We start from the raw sequence: 19,447 nt of genomic DNA, 5'->3' as shown, positions 1-19,447 counted from the left end.
CAGTGAAAGAATTTCTTTCCCCAAAGTGATATTTTGATACATGATATTTTGCTTTTTCTCTATGAACTAAACTCATCTCAACTGACAGCTTTTAATTAAGCAGTCCCCTTTGACTTATGTGTATAATGGGAATATAACAGGGGAAATTTCATTATTTGCTAACTAGTCAATTAATCTATACTAACTAGTCAATTAATCTATACTATACTCCACAACCCCCTAAAAACACTTGGTAACATGCCATTTTATGGGAAAATATTCTTCTGAAATGACATTATTTGCACACTTGGCCAGGATTCAAAGCAGGCAAGATAAGTTAGTAGGATGTCAGATCATCAGTTTCTTTCTCATCTTTCAAAGTTCAAGAAGCCTAGTTTTATCACACAGTTCAATGAAAAAAGGCCTGATCACTCTCTTAGATGGTCCTATTGTTTTAATGATTGAAAATGTTCTTGGAATATGTACATAGGATACAGAAGCCAATTACATGAATGTGTATTATGTGATGTCTAAGCATAGTGTTGATATGCTTAGCAAAATAATTAAAATCACTTGAAGATTCAGAAAAACCATTTATCACTAGAGTGTTTTCCTTCCTCATTTCCACTTCTGTCTTCCATGTCTTCCTTCAAGTCTCTTAGAAAACCCTGCCTTACACAAGAAATGTTTCCTGATCCCCCTAAGTATTAGTTCCTTCCCTTTGTTTATTCGTTTCCATTTTATCCTATATTCACCTTGTTTGTACTTTGTTGTTTGTGTATTGTGTCTCTGATTTGACTGTGACCTTCTTGAGTGCAAGAACTCTATTTGGCCTTCCTTTGTATCCTCAGTGTTTAGCATAGTAGTTGGCACATAATTGGTACTTATTAAAAGTTAACTGACTATATTAAGTACCTGCTATATGCTGAGCATAGTCCTAAGAACAAGGGAGATATAGACACCAAATAAGACATGGCTCTTATCTTTGTGGCTTTAATTATATGATAAACGGGATATGAACAACACAGATAGCCAAGAAACAAAATTGTGTGTGCACTTCACTCTTTATCTTTTTATCTTATGCCTATCAGAGTGCTTGACACATAGAAGGTACCTAATACTGAGCTGAAAGAAAGCCTCCAGAAGTTCAAATCCCAGACCAACCCCATGGTTTGATCACTTAGTATAGTTGTTTAAAGACATCTAGATGCTATTTTGGATATAATATACTGAGCCTCGAGTCCAGAGACTTGAGTTCAAGTTTGACCTCAAACACTTTCTAGTTGTGTGAGCAAGTCACTTACCCTTTGTCTGCTTCAGTTTCCTCAACTTCAAAAGGGAGGGGGTAGGTACATGTGTGTATTTGTGTTATAATAGTACCTATCTCCCAAGGTTGTTATGAGGATCAAATGAGATATTTGTAAAACATTTAGTAGGTACTTAATAAATGCTTCTTCCCTTCCCTTTACTGGAGGCAACCAGAACAAAAATCTCCACCCAGAATCCTCAGCATGTATTTTTGAAGTTAGAACCAAGACTTGACTGAGTGCCACATTTAAAAGCTTCACATGTCACCTAAGCAGCCTTCCTGTGCTAGCCTATACCTAGGGAGCTGACTCTTAATAATGTTCATTTCAAGCATTTTTGGTGTCCATTACAAACCCTTTCATCAAGGGATTTATTTTTACACGTGGTGGGAAGGGAGCTAAGCCAGTCATCCATAAGTTAGTAGATGTATTGAGCATGCTCATACAACCACCTGTCAGAGGAGTTTCCAAACACCCTGTTTTGTGTTGAGGGATATAGTTTACCATTTCCAAGAAATTCACTCCCCTCCCTTTCTAGAGAATGACTTGCTTTTAAAAAATCTCCTGTGTCAAAAACTACCATATGATCTCAGCAAACAAAAGGGGAAAAATGTTCATGCTTTAAGTCCTTTCACAATCTGCTCTTCTGACCAGTCCCAGTTTTATTTTTAGAAGTATCTGAATTCCAAAGTCATTATATTGTCTCTTTCCTTTTTGCTCAGTTGTTATAAAATATCCCTTAAGTCTTTGAGTCCAGACTGAACAAAATTGTCACTTTTCTAGAACAGGGAACACTCTTATCCTGTCTCCATTTATAAGCCTAAAAAATATGTATGCAGTTTAGTATTTTTTTTCTGGCCAACAAGACTGTTAGTAGCAAATGAAAACTAAATTGAAAGTAATAGGTAAATAATAAATGGACAGCTGACTAACTGGGAAAGAAGAGCAGCTTTACCAGAAGGTAAAAAGTATCACAGGATCAACCCTGTCCCTTTGTCCTACTTCCACCATCCTAAAACTGCAAACCCCTGGTGCTGCCTTTCTTGCCATTCTGATTGCAACATAGGATCAGGCCAAATTCCTCAGATCATGTCTCATGGCTTAATAGCAGGAGTTTCCCACTTCCATTCCCTCTCTTCTCCCTGCTTATTCCACTCTGATTTCTTCCATCCTTTTCCCCAGAAAAATGAACTCAGGGGTGAAGGGAAACTCTAGGAGATGACTAAACTTGAGAGTAAAGATAATTGTCTATCTAGCACTCAAGCTCCCCACAAAGGCAGGTTATAAGGAAACATAAGGCAGTTAAACATTACATTTTAGGCAAATTGGGGAAGGTTTTATAAAGTATGTGACACCGAAGGAAGAGAAGCATTTTGACCTTAGGATGCACCCAAATTCATTCTAAGATGAGAGAACACATTCTAAGACTAGTTCATATTTTATTCAAATACACAGAGGTGGGAGCTAGAATGTCAGATTTGAGGAATAGTTTCTCCAGTTGAGAATGTAAAGTGAATAAAGGTAATAGTGCTTGGGATCAGGCTGCGAAGGTAGATTGAAGTCTTATTATGAAGAACCTAAAGTGCCAGTCTCAGGAGTTTCTATGATAACATAGAAGAAGTAGGAAGCCCCTGAAGTCTTTTAAGCAAGGGAATTATGGGTTTGGATTTAAGTGCTTTATGAAGATGATAATTGGTAGCTCTATAGAAGAAACATTGGAAATAGGAGAAACTGAAGTAGGGAGATAAAGCACAATTAGGAGGCTAATATAATAGTCCATGTGAGATGTCATTTTTTTCTAATTTCTTCTGTTGTCTTGCCTTAAAATAAAAATATTAATGATTAAAAGGAGAAAATAACTTTTGATTTTTTCATCCAATGGCACAAGATGTTTTAAAGTCTCAGCTTTATTGCTCTTCTGTTGCCTGGTAATGCATAAAGAGAAGTACCAAAAAAGGAAATAATAGAAAATAAAACTTTCCAATTTATCTATAGTTGGGACAAAAACCAGTCTATAAATTTTGTTATTTATCTTCTAGAAATTAAAACCCTCATGAAGCATTTAAAATTTACTTATAAAGAAAAGTATATAATATATTTTGGTGCTGTGTATTTTATTTATTGCAAAGTGTTATCCAAACATAAAGAATGTAAACATAAAACTAGCTAGCTGTCCAAAATGTCACAAACAATTACAGCCCATAAGACCTCTTGGAACACTGAAATTTGATTGCTTATATAAGTGCTGCCAATCTCTTTTAGATAGTTTATGAGATTTAAACTCCTTACAGGGTGTTTGAATTAGCCTCCATGGGAGTTAAATCAACCATGAGTTTGTCATAAAGAAGAAATGTTTATTACTTTTTTTGCAACTGATGAAGTTGACCTTGAAAGTTGAATATAAGAATGACTTTTTAGAATGTCTGCCTCCTTAACACCTATGATTTTTTTAAATTGTTGAAGATAGTCATATTCAGTTTTTAAACATTTCTTCTGGCTCGTGGAAAGATAGCCAAAATTACTTTCCTGAAATAGATATTATTACTACTTAAATGTATTCATGTACCAAAGAAATCCTTTATTGACTATATAATGTAGCAGTTGACTCTAACTGATTCTCAACAGGAGTATGATGAAGAATGGGCTAAGAAAATTCAGAGTGAGAAGTTCCGCTGGCATAATTCTCAGTGGCTTGAGATGGTAGAAAGTCGTCAGATGGATGAGAGTGAACAGTACTTATATGGAGATGATCGAATTGAACCATATATCCATGAAGCAGATATTCTTGAAAGACCTGACCTGTTCTACAGTTCAGGTAAGATGGCACCAAGAATTTTCCTGTCTTTTCCTGAAACACCAGTTAAATATAAAAGTATTATTGCATACTATAAATTGGAGTTTTGATTTGCCAACTTGGGTTATTTCCAAGCCTAACAAGAATGTTGTTTAGATAAATGTTATTAAGATATTTAGACAAAATGTCGCCACAGCAGAGAGTTTAGGATTCAATCTATCAATAGCTTTTCACATCCAGGCTTTAAATGCTTCTAAAAAAGGTGGGATAAAGGAGATTGCCAGTATAACGTTGAAAATTATGCTCAAGTGAAAAAATATTTAAATAGTTGGTTTTGTCTGAATCACTAACTTCTCTTTATAGTACATAGGAAATATTTACAGATTAGAGGGAAGATAATCTGAGAGTAGAAGTCCCTAAAATCGGGGAGGGGGAAGCACTGGGAAGGGACTGGTAAAGGCCTTGTGCAAATGGTAAAACTAGAACTGAGTCTGGAAGAAAGCTGTGAAAACAAAGAGGCCAACTTGAATGGCAGAGCATTCCAGGCCTAGGGGTCATTAGTACAAATTCACAGAGACAGTGGATAGAACTACCTATAGAGAAATTACAGAATTCAAGTATGTCAGTATAGCTAGATCACAGAGTACAAAGGAAGTGTGAAAAGACTGATAACAGTAAAGGGCTCTGGCATTAGGGACTTTACTACATTTAATATTGTCCACTTTTTCAAAGAACCCTATTGCCAAAAAAGCTGATCTCTAATGAGCCCAAACAAATTTTTTTGTCCATTTTTAGGTACTGAAATTATAATTGAAATGAGAAAGCAGCAACATTTGGTGTCAAAAAGTAAATTTATTTTGGAGAGTGTGGTATAAAGAATGAGTGCTATTCCCTCTCATAAACTGTGAATAAATCTCTTGCTGTATCTTATACTTTGATTCCTGGATACTTCTCTTTCTTGCCCTCTTTCTTCTGCTTTAGGTGCACGTGGAAAGTTGACAGAAAATAAAAATACCACAAATACCTTTCGAGGTAGCAAAAAGTCTACATTTTCCTGTTTCTGGTCTGTTGCATCCACTTTCCCATGAACTCTTATCTAATAAATGAATCTTTGTAGCACCTCATCAAATGTCTCTTCAAAATCTAGATAATGTCAGCTTCGTTCCTTTTATCCCATACCACTCTAGGATCTTCGGAAACATCAGGTAAATTTGTAACACAAGGGAAGATTTGTTTGAATGCCTGAGTCATCTAATTTAAGCCCATCGGTCTGTAAGAAACTTTTGGCTATTTCCTGTAAAAGCAGCTTTAGTAGTTTTGTAGTTAGAGGGGTTAAGCTAAGTGTCCTGTGATTCCCTGGATCTTATCTCTTTTACTTTAAAATGGAATGGCATTTGCTACTTCCTAGTCATTAAAATCTCTATCTTTTGTTAAACTATTAAAATATCAATCACAATGCATCTGTTTCTCTGTTCCATTTTATGGGAATCTTAGTGTTACCATCTGATAGGCGAACCTAGAGTCTATTTCAGATATATCAATCTTTTTCTTAAACCTTTTAACATTTCTAAATGCCTGTGTATCAGAATCTGTTTTGCAGTCATCCACTAGTTTTCTTTTATATAATGAAAATGAAGTCGTCGTTTATTTAAGTCTTCTTGCCAGCAGCAGAAAAGTGGGTATTTTTAAAATGAAAAAGTTTAAAAATTAATTTTCCTCTCCCATTCTTTTTTTCCCCTGTCCTATTCTTAAATAAAACTATTATATTACAAATTTATAACATCCTTTACTCTTTAAAAGTAAGATGTTGAAGGTAATCATGAACTTCCAGGATATGAATACTTTTCTCTTGCAAAGGTAGAATCAGGGCTATGATACAAAAGTAGTTGTGTTCTGATTTTATAGTCCTTCTTACTAACTTTTAATTTGTTGCATTTTTTTTCTTGGTTCATTCTTTTCAAAAGTAGTGGAGTTTTCATTTTCTCTATATCCCACTTGCCCTTTTGTTATATGCATTATTCCCTTTGAAGTCAGTGGGAGTTCAGAATGTGGAAGGAAGATGTTGAGAATCTGACTGATGCTTTTTCATTTCTTAATTTCCTCTTATCCTAGCAACAATGTCCAGTCCATGTTTCATGTAATCTGAACTTTTTAACATAATTTGAAGGTTGTCTTTATTTGGTTATGGTGAGATCCCAAATACTTCTGAGTGTTTAATATCTTTTTCACTCCTTTGGTATATCAATGAATTCAGCACTTCTTTCATTGAGTGTGGAACAATGGTGCACATTTTATTTTCACATTAACTTTAGTCTATTTCCTCTTCAACTGGTGGATTCCTTGAAAATACTATCCCTCAATTATTTGTATTTAAGTTACCAGAGGAGTTTGTCAATGTTTTAGTCTTGGCTTTTTTTTATTTTTCTCAACACTTTGATGACAACTCATCCACCTAAAAATGAATTTCAAAAACTCGTTAACTCATTTTGGTAAATCTGTCATGTCTTGGTGTTTTCTATTACTCTGTGTGTGTGTGTGTGTGTGTGTGTGTGTGTGTGTGTGTGTGTGTGTGTGTGTGTGTATGTGTGACCAGTCATAACTTTTGGGTTGTTTACATTTTGGAGCTGATAAAAACTCAGACTGTTCTTTACCACTACTTTTTGTATAACTTTATGAATACTCTGCTTGTTTCTTTGGTATTAGCAAGTCTTTACCACTTAATTGGGCTATAAGCTATTTTCTGTTCTTTTACTTTTGACACTATTGGAAAAAAAACTGGTCACTTAGTTTCTTTCTCTTTTTAAAATTTTATTTGTTTGTTGGTTATATTAAAATTCCCAGGTATCTCCCTTCCCTCCATCTTCTTCCCATAGTAGAGAAGGCATCATTTGACATACACACAAACATGTATTAAACTTATGTCTTTCATGTTTCTCTTTATCAGTTCTTTCCCTGGAAGTGGATATTCACAAGTGATTCTCTTCAAACATTAATCTGTAATTGTATATAATGTTCTCTTGGTTCTGCCTGTTTCACTTTTCATAATTTCATACAGGTCTTTCCATGTTTTTTTTAATTAATGTGACTATCATTTCTTATGGTGCTTTAATATCCCATCACAATCATTTGCTATAGTTTGTTAAGCCATTCCCCAATTGATGGCTATCCTCTCAACTTCCAGTTCTTTACTACCACAAAAATAAGCTGTTATAAATAGTTTAGGACACATAGGTTCCTTCCTTTTCCACTGATTACACTGGGAAATAACTCAACAGTGGTATTGCTGGGTCCAAAGGGGAAAAAATAAATATATATGTATGTGTATGTATATTTATATATTTTTATGAAATACATATATTTAGTTTTATAACTCTCTAAACATAATTCCAGATTGCTCTCCAAAATGTGTGGATCAATTCAGAGTTCCATCAACAATGTAGTCGTGTCCCCATTTTTCCATATCCTCTCCAACATTGGCCATTTTGCCCTTTTATCATTTTGATTAATCTGATGAGGGTAATATCTCAGAACTGTTTTGATTTGCATTTCTCTAATCAGTAATGATTTAAAGAATTTTTTCATATAATTATATATGGCTTTGATTTCTTCTTCCAAAAACTGTCTATTCATATGATCACTTAGTTTCTTAAAAATAAGCCTAACTCCAGCCTAACATTCACTGCGCTTATTAAATGGATAATAAATGGAAGAATTTTCTAACTTCCTCTCAGGTTGTTCTTCACAAATCTTTTGTGCCATCCAGATAGAACTACTCTCTGTCCTTCACAATGTACATTCTCACCAATTAATATGTAATTACCTATTCATTTTTTTATCTCTTTCACCTTTTCAAATCTTATCCATCCTTCAGGATCCACCTCAAATTTCACCTTCTCTATAAAGCCTTCCCGGACCACTTTAGTAAATAATGATCTTTCCTCTCAATTCAAAGTACTTATATGTACAAATTATTTGTTCTTAATCATTTATTGTTTATTCATGCAGGCACATTGTTAGAAGTGTTTGTTGGGGGTCTCTGTTAACATAATATGCTATTTGTGGATGGTCTACCATGTATAAAACACTGTACTAAATTTGGCAAGATATGGAAATACATCTCTTAAATGCCAAAAGTCAATTCACTAAGAAAAATTCATTCATTATACTCATTAAATAAAAGTATATTGGAACAGTTAATACTTATTTATTTTTGCTTTACAAATAGTTCTAACAAAAATTAAAGTTCAAACAGGAAGAAGTGACATCTGGCACACTGACAAATAAAGATATTAAAAAATATATAAAGGAAATATAAAAATCCCAAAAGCACATTTATTGTAGAGACATCTAAAAAGAACTTTTTGCTTTTGAAGGAGAATGTAACAATGTTTTGTTCACAATGTTGACACCGAGTCATGAAGAAAGATTAAATTAGGGTCAGCTCATTCTGTTTAGGGAGACAGTGAAGTGTACAGCCCATTTCTTTTCAACCCTTTCCATTTTAGAGTCAGTATGATGTATTGGTTCCAAGGCAGAAAATCCGTGAGGGCTGGGCAAAAAGGGTTAAGTGACTTGCCCAGGTTTACACAGCTAGGAAGTTTCTGAAGTCAGAGTTGAACCTTGGATCTCCTGTCTTTAGGCCCAGCTCACAATCTACTGAGCCACCTAGCTGCCCCTGAAAGCCCACATTTTTAAAAAATTTTTGTCAAAATGATTAATATAAAAAATGGGAGCACTTAATAGCAAGCTTCAGTTATCTGGAAAAACCCATTCCATGAAACAATACTGAATAAAGATCAAACAAGGTAAACATGTAAAGTGGATAGAGCACTAGGTCTGAGATGAGAGGTCTTGAGTTCAGATCTGGCCTCAGGTACTTTTCCTAGCTGTGTGACCCTGGACAAGTCACTTCACCCCCAATGCCTAGCCCTTAATTTTTCTTCTGCCTAACAACCATTACTTAGTATGATTCTAAGACCAAAGGTAAGAATTTTTAAAAAAGAATAATAATATGTAAAGCACTTTCCAAACTTTCATGCTTTATTTAAGTGATAGCTATTTTTATCATCATCATCATCATAATTATTATTAAATGAGGAATTTGTTAAGTTTTGCCCTCAAGGAAATAGCAGTATAATTAGTGAGATAGGATAAAAATATAGAGATGTAAGTAATTCTCTGATCATGGTATTAGAGAGAGAAGCAAATGACTTTGCATTGTTTCATATTAACATTTATTGTCATTGAATTAAGATGAATGATTTCAATCTTATAAATAAATGCCTATTTGTCAGTTTTTATGCCTCTTTTTGTTTATTAGATGGATTGATAGGTCCTGAAGGTGCCATGAGTCCAGATTTCTTCAATGATTATCACCTTCAGAATGGAGACTTAGTGGGGCAACATTCCTTTCCTGGAAGGTAAGTTCGTCTTAAAACAAAATGTAATTAACACTTTTGGGGAAGAGCCATCTACTTTCTGTTTTTGAACAGCTATGGTTTTAAAATTTTTTTTGTCTAGCTTTTTCATTAGGAAAAAAATCTTTCATCTTTTCAAGCAGAAGTTTTTATCAAATTAAAGCCACATTTTAATTTTTTAAAGTTTGTTTAAGTCACATTTTTTTTAAAAAAATCATTGTTTTTATGACTTTGGAAAGGTCAGGCTGTGTCTTGAAACAGATATCACTATTGCCAAATTAACTTGAGAACTTTCCAAAGACAATAAAAACAGAAAAGAAAATGTAAATGAGTTGTGCATTTTAATAATTCAGAGGTGACTGTTGAATATCACCTTTAAAATTTATGAGGTTGTTCCAAGTAATTATATATTTTTGTTTGATTCTTACAGGTATTAGAGTAATAATTATTTTTGAGCAGATTAAAATCTTCCCTCTTGCTAAAAATTTATTTATCACTAGAGCAATCTTCAAGTTTGATGTTTTTTTTGCAATGTATTATTAGGCGCAGTTATCGAGAAGATAACTTATGTGTAATCAATATACATGTAAACTATATATGATGGTTCATTCTACAGAGATTTTTCATAACAAAATTAGAAAAGGAAGAAATTTGAAATATATTTCCAGAAAATACATATTACTAGGTTCTTCAAACATTTACAGAATTAAGTCAGCCATTTTTCTTATATTTCAAGCAACCTTCAACATTCATATCTTTCTGGGGATCCTTTTTCATCTTCTTATAAGGCCCAACCAGCAGAAGACTTTAGAACATATCTCTTCAGTTTCAATGAAAGTTCTAATGAAAGCTCTGAGAGAAAATGATTCAACTTATAAACCAATTTTTTAGCAAAATCTATTGGTTATTGTGCGAAAAACCTTTATCGAGAGTTAGTGACTAGTTTGATGTAATTGTAATTAACATTGAAAAGATTTATTTTCATCCATGTACACCCTCAAGATGACAAGAAACATTAAAAACTTAATCATGCTTTTTTCTAAAAAAGTATGAATATTCACAATAGCATTCTAGTGATTGAATTAGTTCAATAAAAACTCATTCCTAATTTTCTGAAATAACATTTTGGAAAAAAATTTAAATACTTTGTAAGACTATCACTCAGTCACAAAGTGATGAACTAAAAAACAAAAAGTTCAATGTTTTAATTTTAACTCTGCTATGACTTTTATAACCTTGGGTAAGTTAATTTATCCCTATCTTCTAATTCCCTCTTCTGAAAAGTAAAACTTCTTCTGCATCATTCATTCTGCAATAATATTGGACTTAAAGTTGCTTTGGGTACTTGAGTTAATAAAACTTATAAATCACTTTGCAGACCAGAAGTGTGATATAAAATAGTTTTAACAATAATAGGTTGAACTTAGGAATTGTTTTTCCTTTAATCAAAATGTCCCATGAGAAAGTTGGTTCTTTCATCTCTTGTCCTTTGTAGTTTCTCAGATCTCAAATCATTTTCTCCTTTATATTTCCAGAAGATTCCAATTTATAATGAACTCACTCAGTTTCCTTTTAGGTGATAGCTTAAGTGGGAGGGGACCATCCTCCAAGCAGCCACAGTAGAGATGCAAACAATTACAGTGTACATTATATCCAAAAACTTGTACTTGTTCCTATTTTCATTCTTTTTATAGCTGACCCTACTCCTGGAATCACTTACTTGGTCTGTTATCCAATCCTTTCCATTTGGTTTGGTTTCTCTTTTTTCATAAGATTTTTTTTTTTGCTTTGCTTCATTGCTAGAAGACCACAAATATTAAACTTTTTAAAAATTAATTCTAGAAAGATTTCAGTACCTTTTCCATACCATATAAACATTTAAATGTTTGAGCATGTTATAATTGCTTCAAAATGTGTTAAATATTAACTAATACCCATCTTTCAGCCTCTAATGCATAATGGGGAATATTAAAGTGTAATTTATTTGATTACATTGAAAAGAGAATGGCAAAAGTACATTTTATGAAATTGTTTTCCAAGTAAAAAATTAGAATGGTTTTCAAATATATGAAATTACTAATTCTTCATTGCCTCCATTGAGAACAAAAGACCAGATGACCTTGGGGGGGGGGGTCCCTTCCAGGTCAAAATCTCTATTTCTATAAGTAAACATAAGGTATAGCATGAAGGATATGAGTTAATGAGAATTACCTGATAGGAATTATTAGATATTAAAATGGTATTCAGAGTCACTACACTTCTCTTCTCCTTTCCTGATCATCAGTCAAAAATTAAAAATGGAGGCTGTCAAAAACTATCTAGGGGGCAGCTGGATAGCTCAGTGGATTGAGAGCCAGGCCTAGAGACAGGAGGTCCTAGGTTCAAATCTGACCTCAGACACTTCCCAGCTGTGTGACCCTGAGCAAGTCACTTAACCCCATTGCCTAGCCTTTACCACTCTTCTGCCTTGGAACCAATACACAGTATTGATTCTAAGAAAGAAGGTAAGGGTTTATAAAATTTAAATTAAAAAAAAGAATTATCTGGGAAAATAATCATCAAGTTATAATGTATGTGATTTAAATTGCTCTTCTCATGACTATTATTAGTAAACACTGGAATACCAGCAGTGTACTGGGGGGGGAGGGGGGTACACAAAATCAGGAGAAAGCAGTCTCTCTAGATGTATCCATCTGGTTCCTTACTCCACACCTATAATTGATAAGGCTTTCTTCTCCTAGGTGATTTCATTTTTAATTGACTAAACGTGGAAACTGACCATCTGGAGTATTTTGAAGATGAAAAAAACTTGCTAGCTTGCACAACAGCATGCTTTTTAGGCTCAACAAGAGAGAACCCTCCTTAATTTGTCTTTCCATTAATCTTGAAGTGCACAGTTCTGTAATCTAGCAAGTTCAGATCACAAGGGTTTAAAAACCAAAAGTTTTAAACCAAAGTTAAAAAGAGGAACTAAAAAAAACTTAATTTGTGTGATATCTGCTTCCCCCACCCTTTTTTTTCCCTCCTAGTTTGATGGTAGGAGGAGCTTTTTCATCTGAATGCATACATTTCTATAATATGGTAGGCAATGTAATTGGAAACAGTAAAAACTATTGCACACATTCTTCCCTATTATGCAAAAGAGACAATATGTTTGATAAAATAGACACTGGCAGTTGGACAGCGAATACTAGATTTTAGACATATGTCACTATCGTTTTGAACCTCTTGGCGCCAGGATTTCCCGAACATTTAGAACTAATGCAAAATGCATTAGTGCTCCAAGGCATGAGCAAAGGAATTGCCAATCCCAGAGCAATTGCCTTTCCTTCCCAATTCTGAAATGGTGTTAGAAAGTAAAATGGGATTTACTATCGAAGCTAATTAAAAATAATAAGAACAAGTCTAGGTTTTTTTTTTTTTTTGCATTATATACCATATATTGGCCCCATATTTTAGTGCCCTTTTTTTTTTATAACTCTTACTTTTCAAGCCTAACAAGAACCTCATGTTTAGCATATTTCTAAACTGGTTCCAGCTTTTACAAATCAGTTTTTGTTGCAGTAAAAATGGTCTATTTTTCTACTTTTATAGGAATCCAATTTTCATAAACTATTTTTTAAAAATCGCAGAGACTGCTGAGTTTTCCTTGGGGCTTTAAAAATATTTTTCAATGGGCCTGGTGTTCCTCTTTGTGGTTGGCACAGTAATGTAGTTTACTAACCATATTACTGAGGGCAAAGATAAACTTAACAAACAGCCTTCTAATTATAAAGACATACATGTATGTCTTTTTATCTTTTCTTGTCCAATCTTCCAACTCCTTTGTTTTTTCTTTCTTTAAAACCAAAATCACATTCACATATTGTACTGTTCTTTGTTTATAGTTATACATTTACAGATGAGCTAGACTTGGAGTTGCTAATATCTGAGTTCAAATCCAGCCTCATATACTTAATAGCCATGTGATCATGGGTAAGTCACTTAACCTCTACTATAGCTCTCAAACAAGGTTCAGAATGACACCTACCTTGCAGAGTTTTTGTAAAGATCACATGAGATTATATTTGTAAAGCACTTAATATATCTTGAGGGCAACTAAATGGCTGAGGAGACAGTTAGATGGCTAGAGTATTGAACCTAGAGTCAAGAGAACATGAGTTCAAATCCAGCCTCAGATACTTACTAGCAGTGTGGCCTGGGGCAAGTCACTTGAATTCTGTTTACCTTAATCCACTGGAAAAGGAAATGGCAAAAAACTCTTAACTTTGCCAAGAAAACCTTATAGATAGTAAGGTTGATGGGGCCATGAATAGTTGGGCACAACTGAATAAGTGAACAAATTCTTACTCCCTTTCTCCCTCTCCCAAAAAAGGTTATAGCACAAAGTATATTGTACAGAAAGTTGCCCAGAACTCCATCTTACATATTTGTTGTCATAGGCTGTTTGAAGAAGAGATAAGAATGTTAGAATTCTACATCTATAAAGACAAGATATTTTTCCGTATTGTGACAACAATTAAATATAACTGGAAAAGCCATCTATTGTTATTTAACAAACCTACTTTGTCTTATTGAGGTTTGTTGTCAGTTTCATGGCATAAAGTGATAATAAATAATAGATAACCTGAAAAAAGAAGCTGCAAGGAAAATGTGTATTGTGATTTCCCTTATATGTCAGAGCATTATCAGTTCTAATCAATTAATTAGTGACATTTTTTGTTTTTATCATAGTATATTTTTATCCTTATGTTTGGTTTTTATGTTTAGTCAATACAGCTTGCACCTTCTTCTTTTTTTTTTTGGAGGGGGGGAGCCTGGTCTCTTATTTTGAGTAATTTCCTTCATTGATGTGTAGGGCTTCAGAGCTTTTATTGGGCCTAAGAAACTTTTGGTGATATTAATTTGATTTTAAAAGACTACTATGGGAAACAGCAAGGTGGCTTAGTAGATTGAGAACCAGGCTTAGCGACAGGAAGTTCTGGGTTCAAATGTGGCTTCAGACCCTTTCTAGCTAAGTTACTGACACTAGGCAAGTCACCTAACCCCCACTGATCAGCCCTTACCATTCTTATGCCTTGGAACCAATACACAGTGTTGATTTTAATATGGAAAGTAAGAGTTTTAAAAATAAAAAAATTTTAAAATGAAAGACTACTATGTACCACATCACTAGATTACATACTTTTACTTTCAACTTTATTTTTTAAATAACATATACAGTATTGACAAACATACAGTATGATTATGCCCTACTTTAAGATTACCCAGTCTGAAAATCCAAATTACAAAGCAGATTATGTAATTAGGATATTTTCATAATGACAAGATTCTTCATTTTCCAAAAGGATTCATCATAGGAGTCCTATAAATAACTAGGTCATGTAATGCACTTAAAGGAGAATTCTTTTTACAAAAACTTGATTTACCTCTGACATTGATAAGACCACAAACAGTGGGTTTTACAAATAATTACTAATGAGTAAACATCAGTACATCATTTCTCTATGGAAATTTCATCTCCATATATAAATTGTTATTACTGATATACAGTAATAATATTTAAGCAAATATTGAGAAAGTGGGCGTTTATTAAGTGCTTTCTTTATGTCAGCCACTGTGCTAAATGTTCACTATACAAAGAAAAGCAAACAGTTGATGTCCTCAGAGTTCATGTTTTAGTAGGGGAAAGGACATGCCAATAATTGTATATAGATTATAGATATATTAAGTGTAAATGGAAGGTAATCTTAGAATAAAGGTACTTACAGTGGATGAGAGGAGGTATCTGAAAAGTCCTCCTTCAGAAGGTGGGATTGGTGCTAAGTCTTAAAGGAAATTCAGGAAGCTAGGATTCAGAGTCAAGGAGGGGAAGCATTTCAGGCAAAGGGGAACAGTCAGTGAAAGTAAGTGGAATCAGGAGGCAACATGTGATATGTCTCACCAAATGTAATTTTATAATGGAGTTCCAGAGTGCTCCAAAAGTTGTAGTTCATAAAAATAACTATAATCACACCAATTAGGAATAACTTCAGCTTTGTTTTCTCTATTATCAGTATAGATCAAGCAGAAATGAATACTTGCCCAAATAATAGTAAAGTTTCCATATGTTAATAAAACTGTTCATAGGAAATACCATCACAAGGTGTAAGAGATTTCACCTAAATGTAACAAAAGGATCATCAGCCATTCATTTCTCACTTGTTAACCTTTCAAAATAGTGAAACTACAATGAATGAAATTGAATGTCTTAACACTTTAGCCATGTTTAGCCATGTTGTGCCAATAAAACCCATCCTCTAAGGTGATTAGTTGTTTGAAATCAACCTAAAAAGGGTCCAGAGTCAGTAAGATTTGAGGCTTTGGTTTATGTCAAGTATCTGTACACAGACTTTAGAACATCCAAATGACAAATCTGATTTATGAGGCATCCAAAGGGTCATGTTAAAAGAAAGTTTATGGGGAGAGTTAATGGAATTCAAAGTAAAGTCAATGGTTTTTCGTTACATATTAACTTCTAGTAGTGTGTAGAACTTTATTTACTTACGTTTTGCTTTAACACATTTGGCATCATTCACTGTGAATAACTGCTACAGATTTGCTGGAGACATGTTACTAAATGCTTCAGTGCTAATTAAAGTTCATAATCTTATGAGTTAGTTTATTATTGATGCCCCAGTTGACATCCAGTTATTTTCAAAAAGGAGCAGCAAGTTACAAATTGATTCATAGGAGGGATACTGATGTTACTTGAATCATACCAATCATTTATTTAGGTAATTAGTAATTTTATTATTCTGGTGATCAAATTCCCATGGGCTATGGTAATCTTACATTGTTTATAAAGTGACCTCACCCTTGCTACTGTCTGCAAAGCAGAAAATTTCATTTCTAGTATTTGGACATTAATCCATTTGTACTTCCCAAAGAGAATTGAATTAAGTTTTATTAGTAAATTGGGCATATAACCTTTATATCCAAATTTTATTAATCACACATTAGTATTAACAAATTGTAAACCTTAAACATGCAAAAAGGAACAGTGGTTTAAAAATAAGGCTTAGACTCAGAAAGTTTAGAATCAAATCTTATGAAAAATTTGAATTGTGGACTGGGGGAAATATTTTAATGATTTATTTCACCTCTGAAACTCAGTAGTAGGAAAAGTAATTCATGATAGAATTACCTTTGTCAAGTTCATATTACATTTCAAACTGCTGGTCTGAATAAATATTTTGCAAATCCAACAGTTATTTAAAATCTAAAAGATGTTAATAGAGGGAACTAAATTTAAATAAAAGTAAAGTCAAGGATAACTTTGTCCATGAATAATCTGGTAATCTAAATTCAGCTAGGTCCTGTAAAAATGTTAACACATCAATCATCATCTAGCTTTTAAAATCAGTCAGCTCTTAAAAAGCTGATTTCATCAGGCATGGTTTTATTTCCAAAGAAATAACATGGGTGTTAATCCAAATGATTCATAAGTGAATTACAACACCTCTACCCTACAAACTGACTTAGTTTAATAGGGTCTAGTAACAGTAGTCAGACATTTTTCATATTTATTAATGAAACTTAGGTTGACTATATATACAGGGCTGAGCCAGTGGAATTAGGAACTTAGAAACAAATTATGAATTTCTACAGGAAGAAAATGTAAAGCCCCAAAATAAAGATAACTGGTTTTAGTGGTCTCTTAATTAGAATCCCAGACTTTCCCATTGATTCTATGTTACAAATTTTGAACCCATCTTCCTGTCCTGTAAAACAAAAATACTAATATTTTTAAAGTGTAAATTACTGTTGCAAGGGGCTTATTCATGGTTTACCAGAAACTTGAGGTAACTTGGGCTTTTAAATTTCATTTTGCAAATTTGGCTGCCATTTGTAAATTACTTTTGCAAAGAGTTGGTATTTTCATCTTTTTTTTTCTTCACATCCTGAGTCAAATTTAAACCAATTTTTGACCTGGATGCAGTCTCCTAGTTTAAACTAAGTTGCATTTATTTCTAGCCCAGCTGCTTTTTGAGTGCTTTAACAATGTGGTTTAAGTAGTTATTAACAATTTTTAAAAGATTACTTGAATGGCAGTGAGTTCAAGTTCTTTAAATGTTTAAAAAGAAAACTAAAACCTGGGAGTCTGTAGTTTTTTAAGTAGAGCATTAATTAATTCCCTCATTCTCTCTGTTGCCCATAGTCTCTCCAGATGTGCTACTATGAATATCCCTCTCCTGAGATATAAGCCATCTGGGCTCTGTAAACTGATTTGCACTTATTTTAAACAATAATTGAGCAGAATGCAGATGAATTATTAAAGTAAATGTATGTTGCTAGTAAATCTAAAAGCAAAATATTTAACCATAGTAAATGAGAAAGGAATGTGCAAATGAAGACTTGCTTACTTTTAATGAGTTTAGTGTGACCTTCTCAGTTTCAACCAAAAGAAAAAATTTTATTTTTCTGGGTTTTTTTTTTTTAACTATAAAACTGCTTACAGAAGTATCTGAGACAAAAACAAGGAAATATAATGTTCTAAATTCAACCAGTCCAAACCACTTGAACTACTATGACAGCTCATAAAACTGAGAGTAGTTTTTAACTGGGCTCTGTTTTACATTGCTAAAGTGAATTTTCCTTGCAGGAAGTAGCCAGTGGGTTTATTTAGTTTCCAGACCATGGCTTTGATCTTTCTGTACTGTCACTTCTCAGGTTACATAGCCCTTTTTCACTGCAGTAAATCTGCAACAGTTAATGAGAATAAAATTTCCTCCTCCTCACTGATCACATGCTGTTAAACACCAAACCACAGCCAACTGCATATTTGCAGAATTTTAGCTACAATGTAGGAAAACAGCACAATCAGTTTAATCTTGTTGTCTTTGTCATTCATTTTATTGAGCTTTCCTCCTTTTTTTAAGTGACCTACTTTATCAAGTCAAGTGGTTGGAGGCCAGGGCTGGAAGAAAGATTTAGAGCAGTCATAAACTGAAAGAAGAGTGTGTATGTGTAGATGTGTGTGCCTGTGCAAGTGCTGCCATTCAGATTCAAAATTAAAGCAACTTTAAGTGCTTTTAAAAGCCTGAACCTTCTTCCACAATACATGAATGGGTTTGTTATTCCTTCAGTTACACTGCTTGCTTAGTTTTGACATAAATTAGCACTCAGAAGGTAAATTCATTTAACAAGTCAGATCATTATATTTCACTTTCTGACAACCTTAGAAAAGGAATTATAGTGGATTAAAGGTCTCTGGGATTTTATAAAGGATATTTTGACATTTTACAAGATTTATTATTAAAGTCATAATAGCATTAGTTTGTAGAAATCTATCTTGTAGAATAATGCTATGAATTTTCAGAAATATTTAAATTATCAGATGAATATTATACATTATAAATTATAGAAATTTTGGAAACCAATATGCACTTATTACAATGCACAGGACAAGGAACATAAAATATAACATTCATTAAGTACTTCCTGTGTAAGTCACTGGAAAGGATGCAAAGTTTAGGTAAGATATGGTCCTGCATTCATGAAGCTTACAGTCTAGTTGGTGAAATTTGAAATTCAAATCAAATTAATTTTCTTTATTCCCTCTTACAAAAGTTTTAGCTTGAGTTAAATTCCATTTAAATGTAAACTCTTTATCCTCTTTTATATTGTTTCTCATGTCAATGACTTTTTAGCTCTGACAAATAAAATAGTTGTAGAAAGCTGATATTGATCCCAGCCAGGAATATTAATAAGCCAAAGGAGGAATGTGCCCAAAGTGGTCAAGGGATATAGGTTATAGACCCTAGCATATCCACCAGCAACTTAAAGGAATCACATCTTTAGTCCTTCACTCTATTCCTGCTATAGTGATTGTGGTTCAGATAATAATTTGTATTCTGACAATATTCAGATCTTGGGACAAAGCATCAGGGCTAAAATATGTAAGATTC

General features: G+C 33.4%; 1 protein-coding gene across 8 annotated transcripts in view; it reads left to right on the top strand.

Moving 5' to 3' along the window:
- The window catches only part of KIFAP3 (kinesin associated protein 3), a 196,560-nt gene that overhangs the window by 159,727 nt on the left and 17,386 nt on the right, over positions 1 to 19,447 (top strand). For 6 of the 8 annotated variants that reach the window (XR_461274.3, XM_007480753.3, XM_007480755.3 and 3 more), the window contains 2 exons: positions 3,912 to 4,101; positions 9,401 to 9,500. Coding sequence is in view for 7 of the 8 variants with exons in the window: in XM_007480753.3 (XP_007480815.1) it covers positions 3,912 to 4,101; positions 9,401 to 9,500 (290 nt within the window). In the remaining variant the exon portion in view is untranslated. Of the gene's footprint in view, positions 1 to 3,911; positions 4,102 to 5,061; positions 5,281 to 9,400; positions 9,501 to 19,447 lie in introns of those variants that run through there. The other 2 variants (XM_056815514.1, XM_056815515.1) reach the window with 1 other exon arrangement.

The sequence above is a fragment of the Monodelphis domestica genome, chromosome 2 (assembly GCF_027887165.1).
Source record: "Monodelphis domestica isolate mMonDom1 chromosome 2, mMonDom1.pri, whole genome shotgun sequence".
NCBI lineage: Eukaryota > Metazoa > Chordata > Mammalia > Didelphimorphia > Didelphidae > Monodelphis > Monodelphis domestica.
The sequence above is the reverse complement of the archived record's forward strand: the minus strand, read 5'-3'. Positions and strand labels throughout refer to the sequence as shown.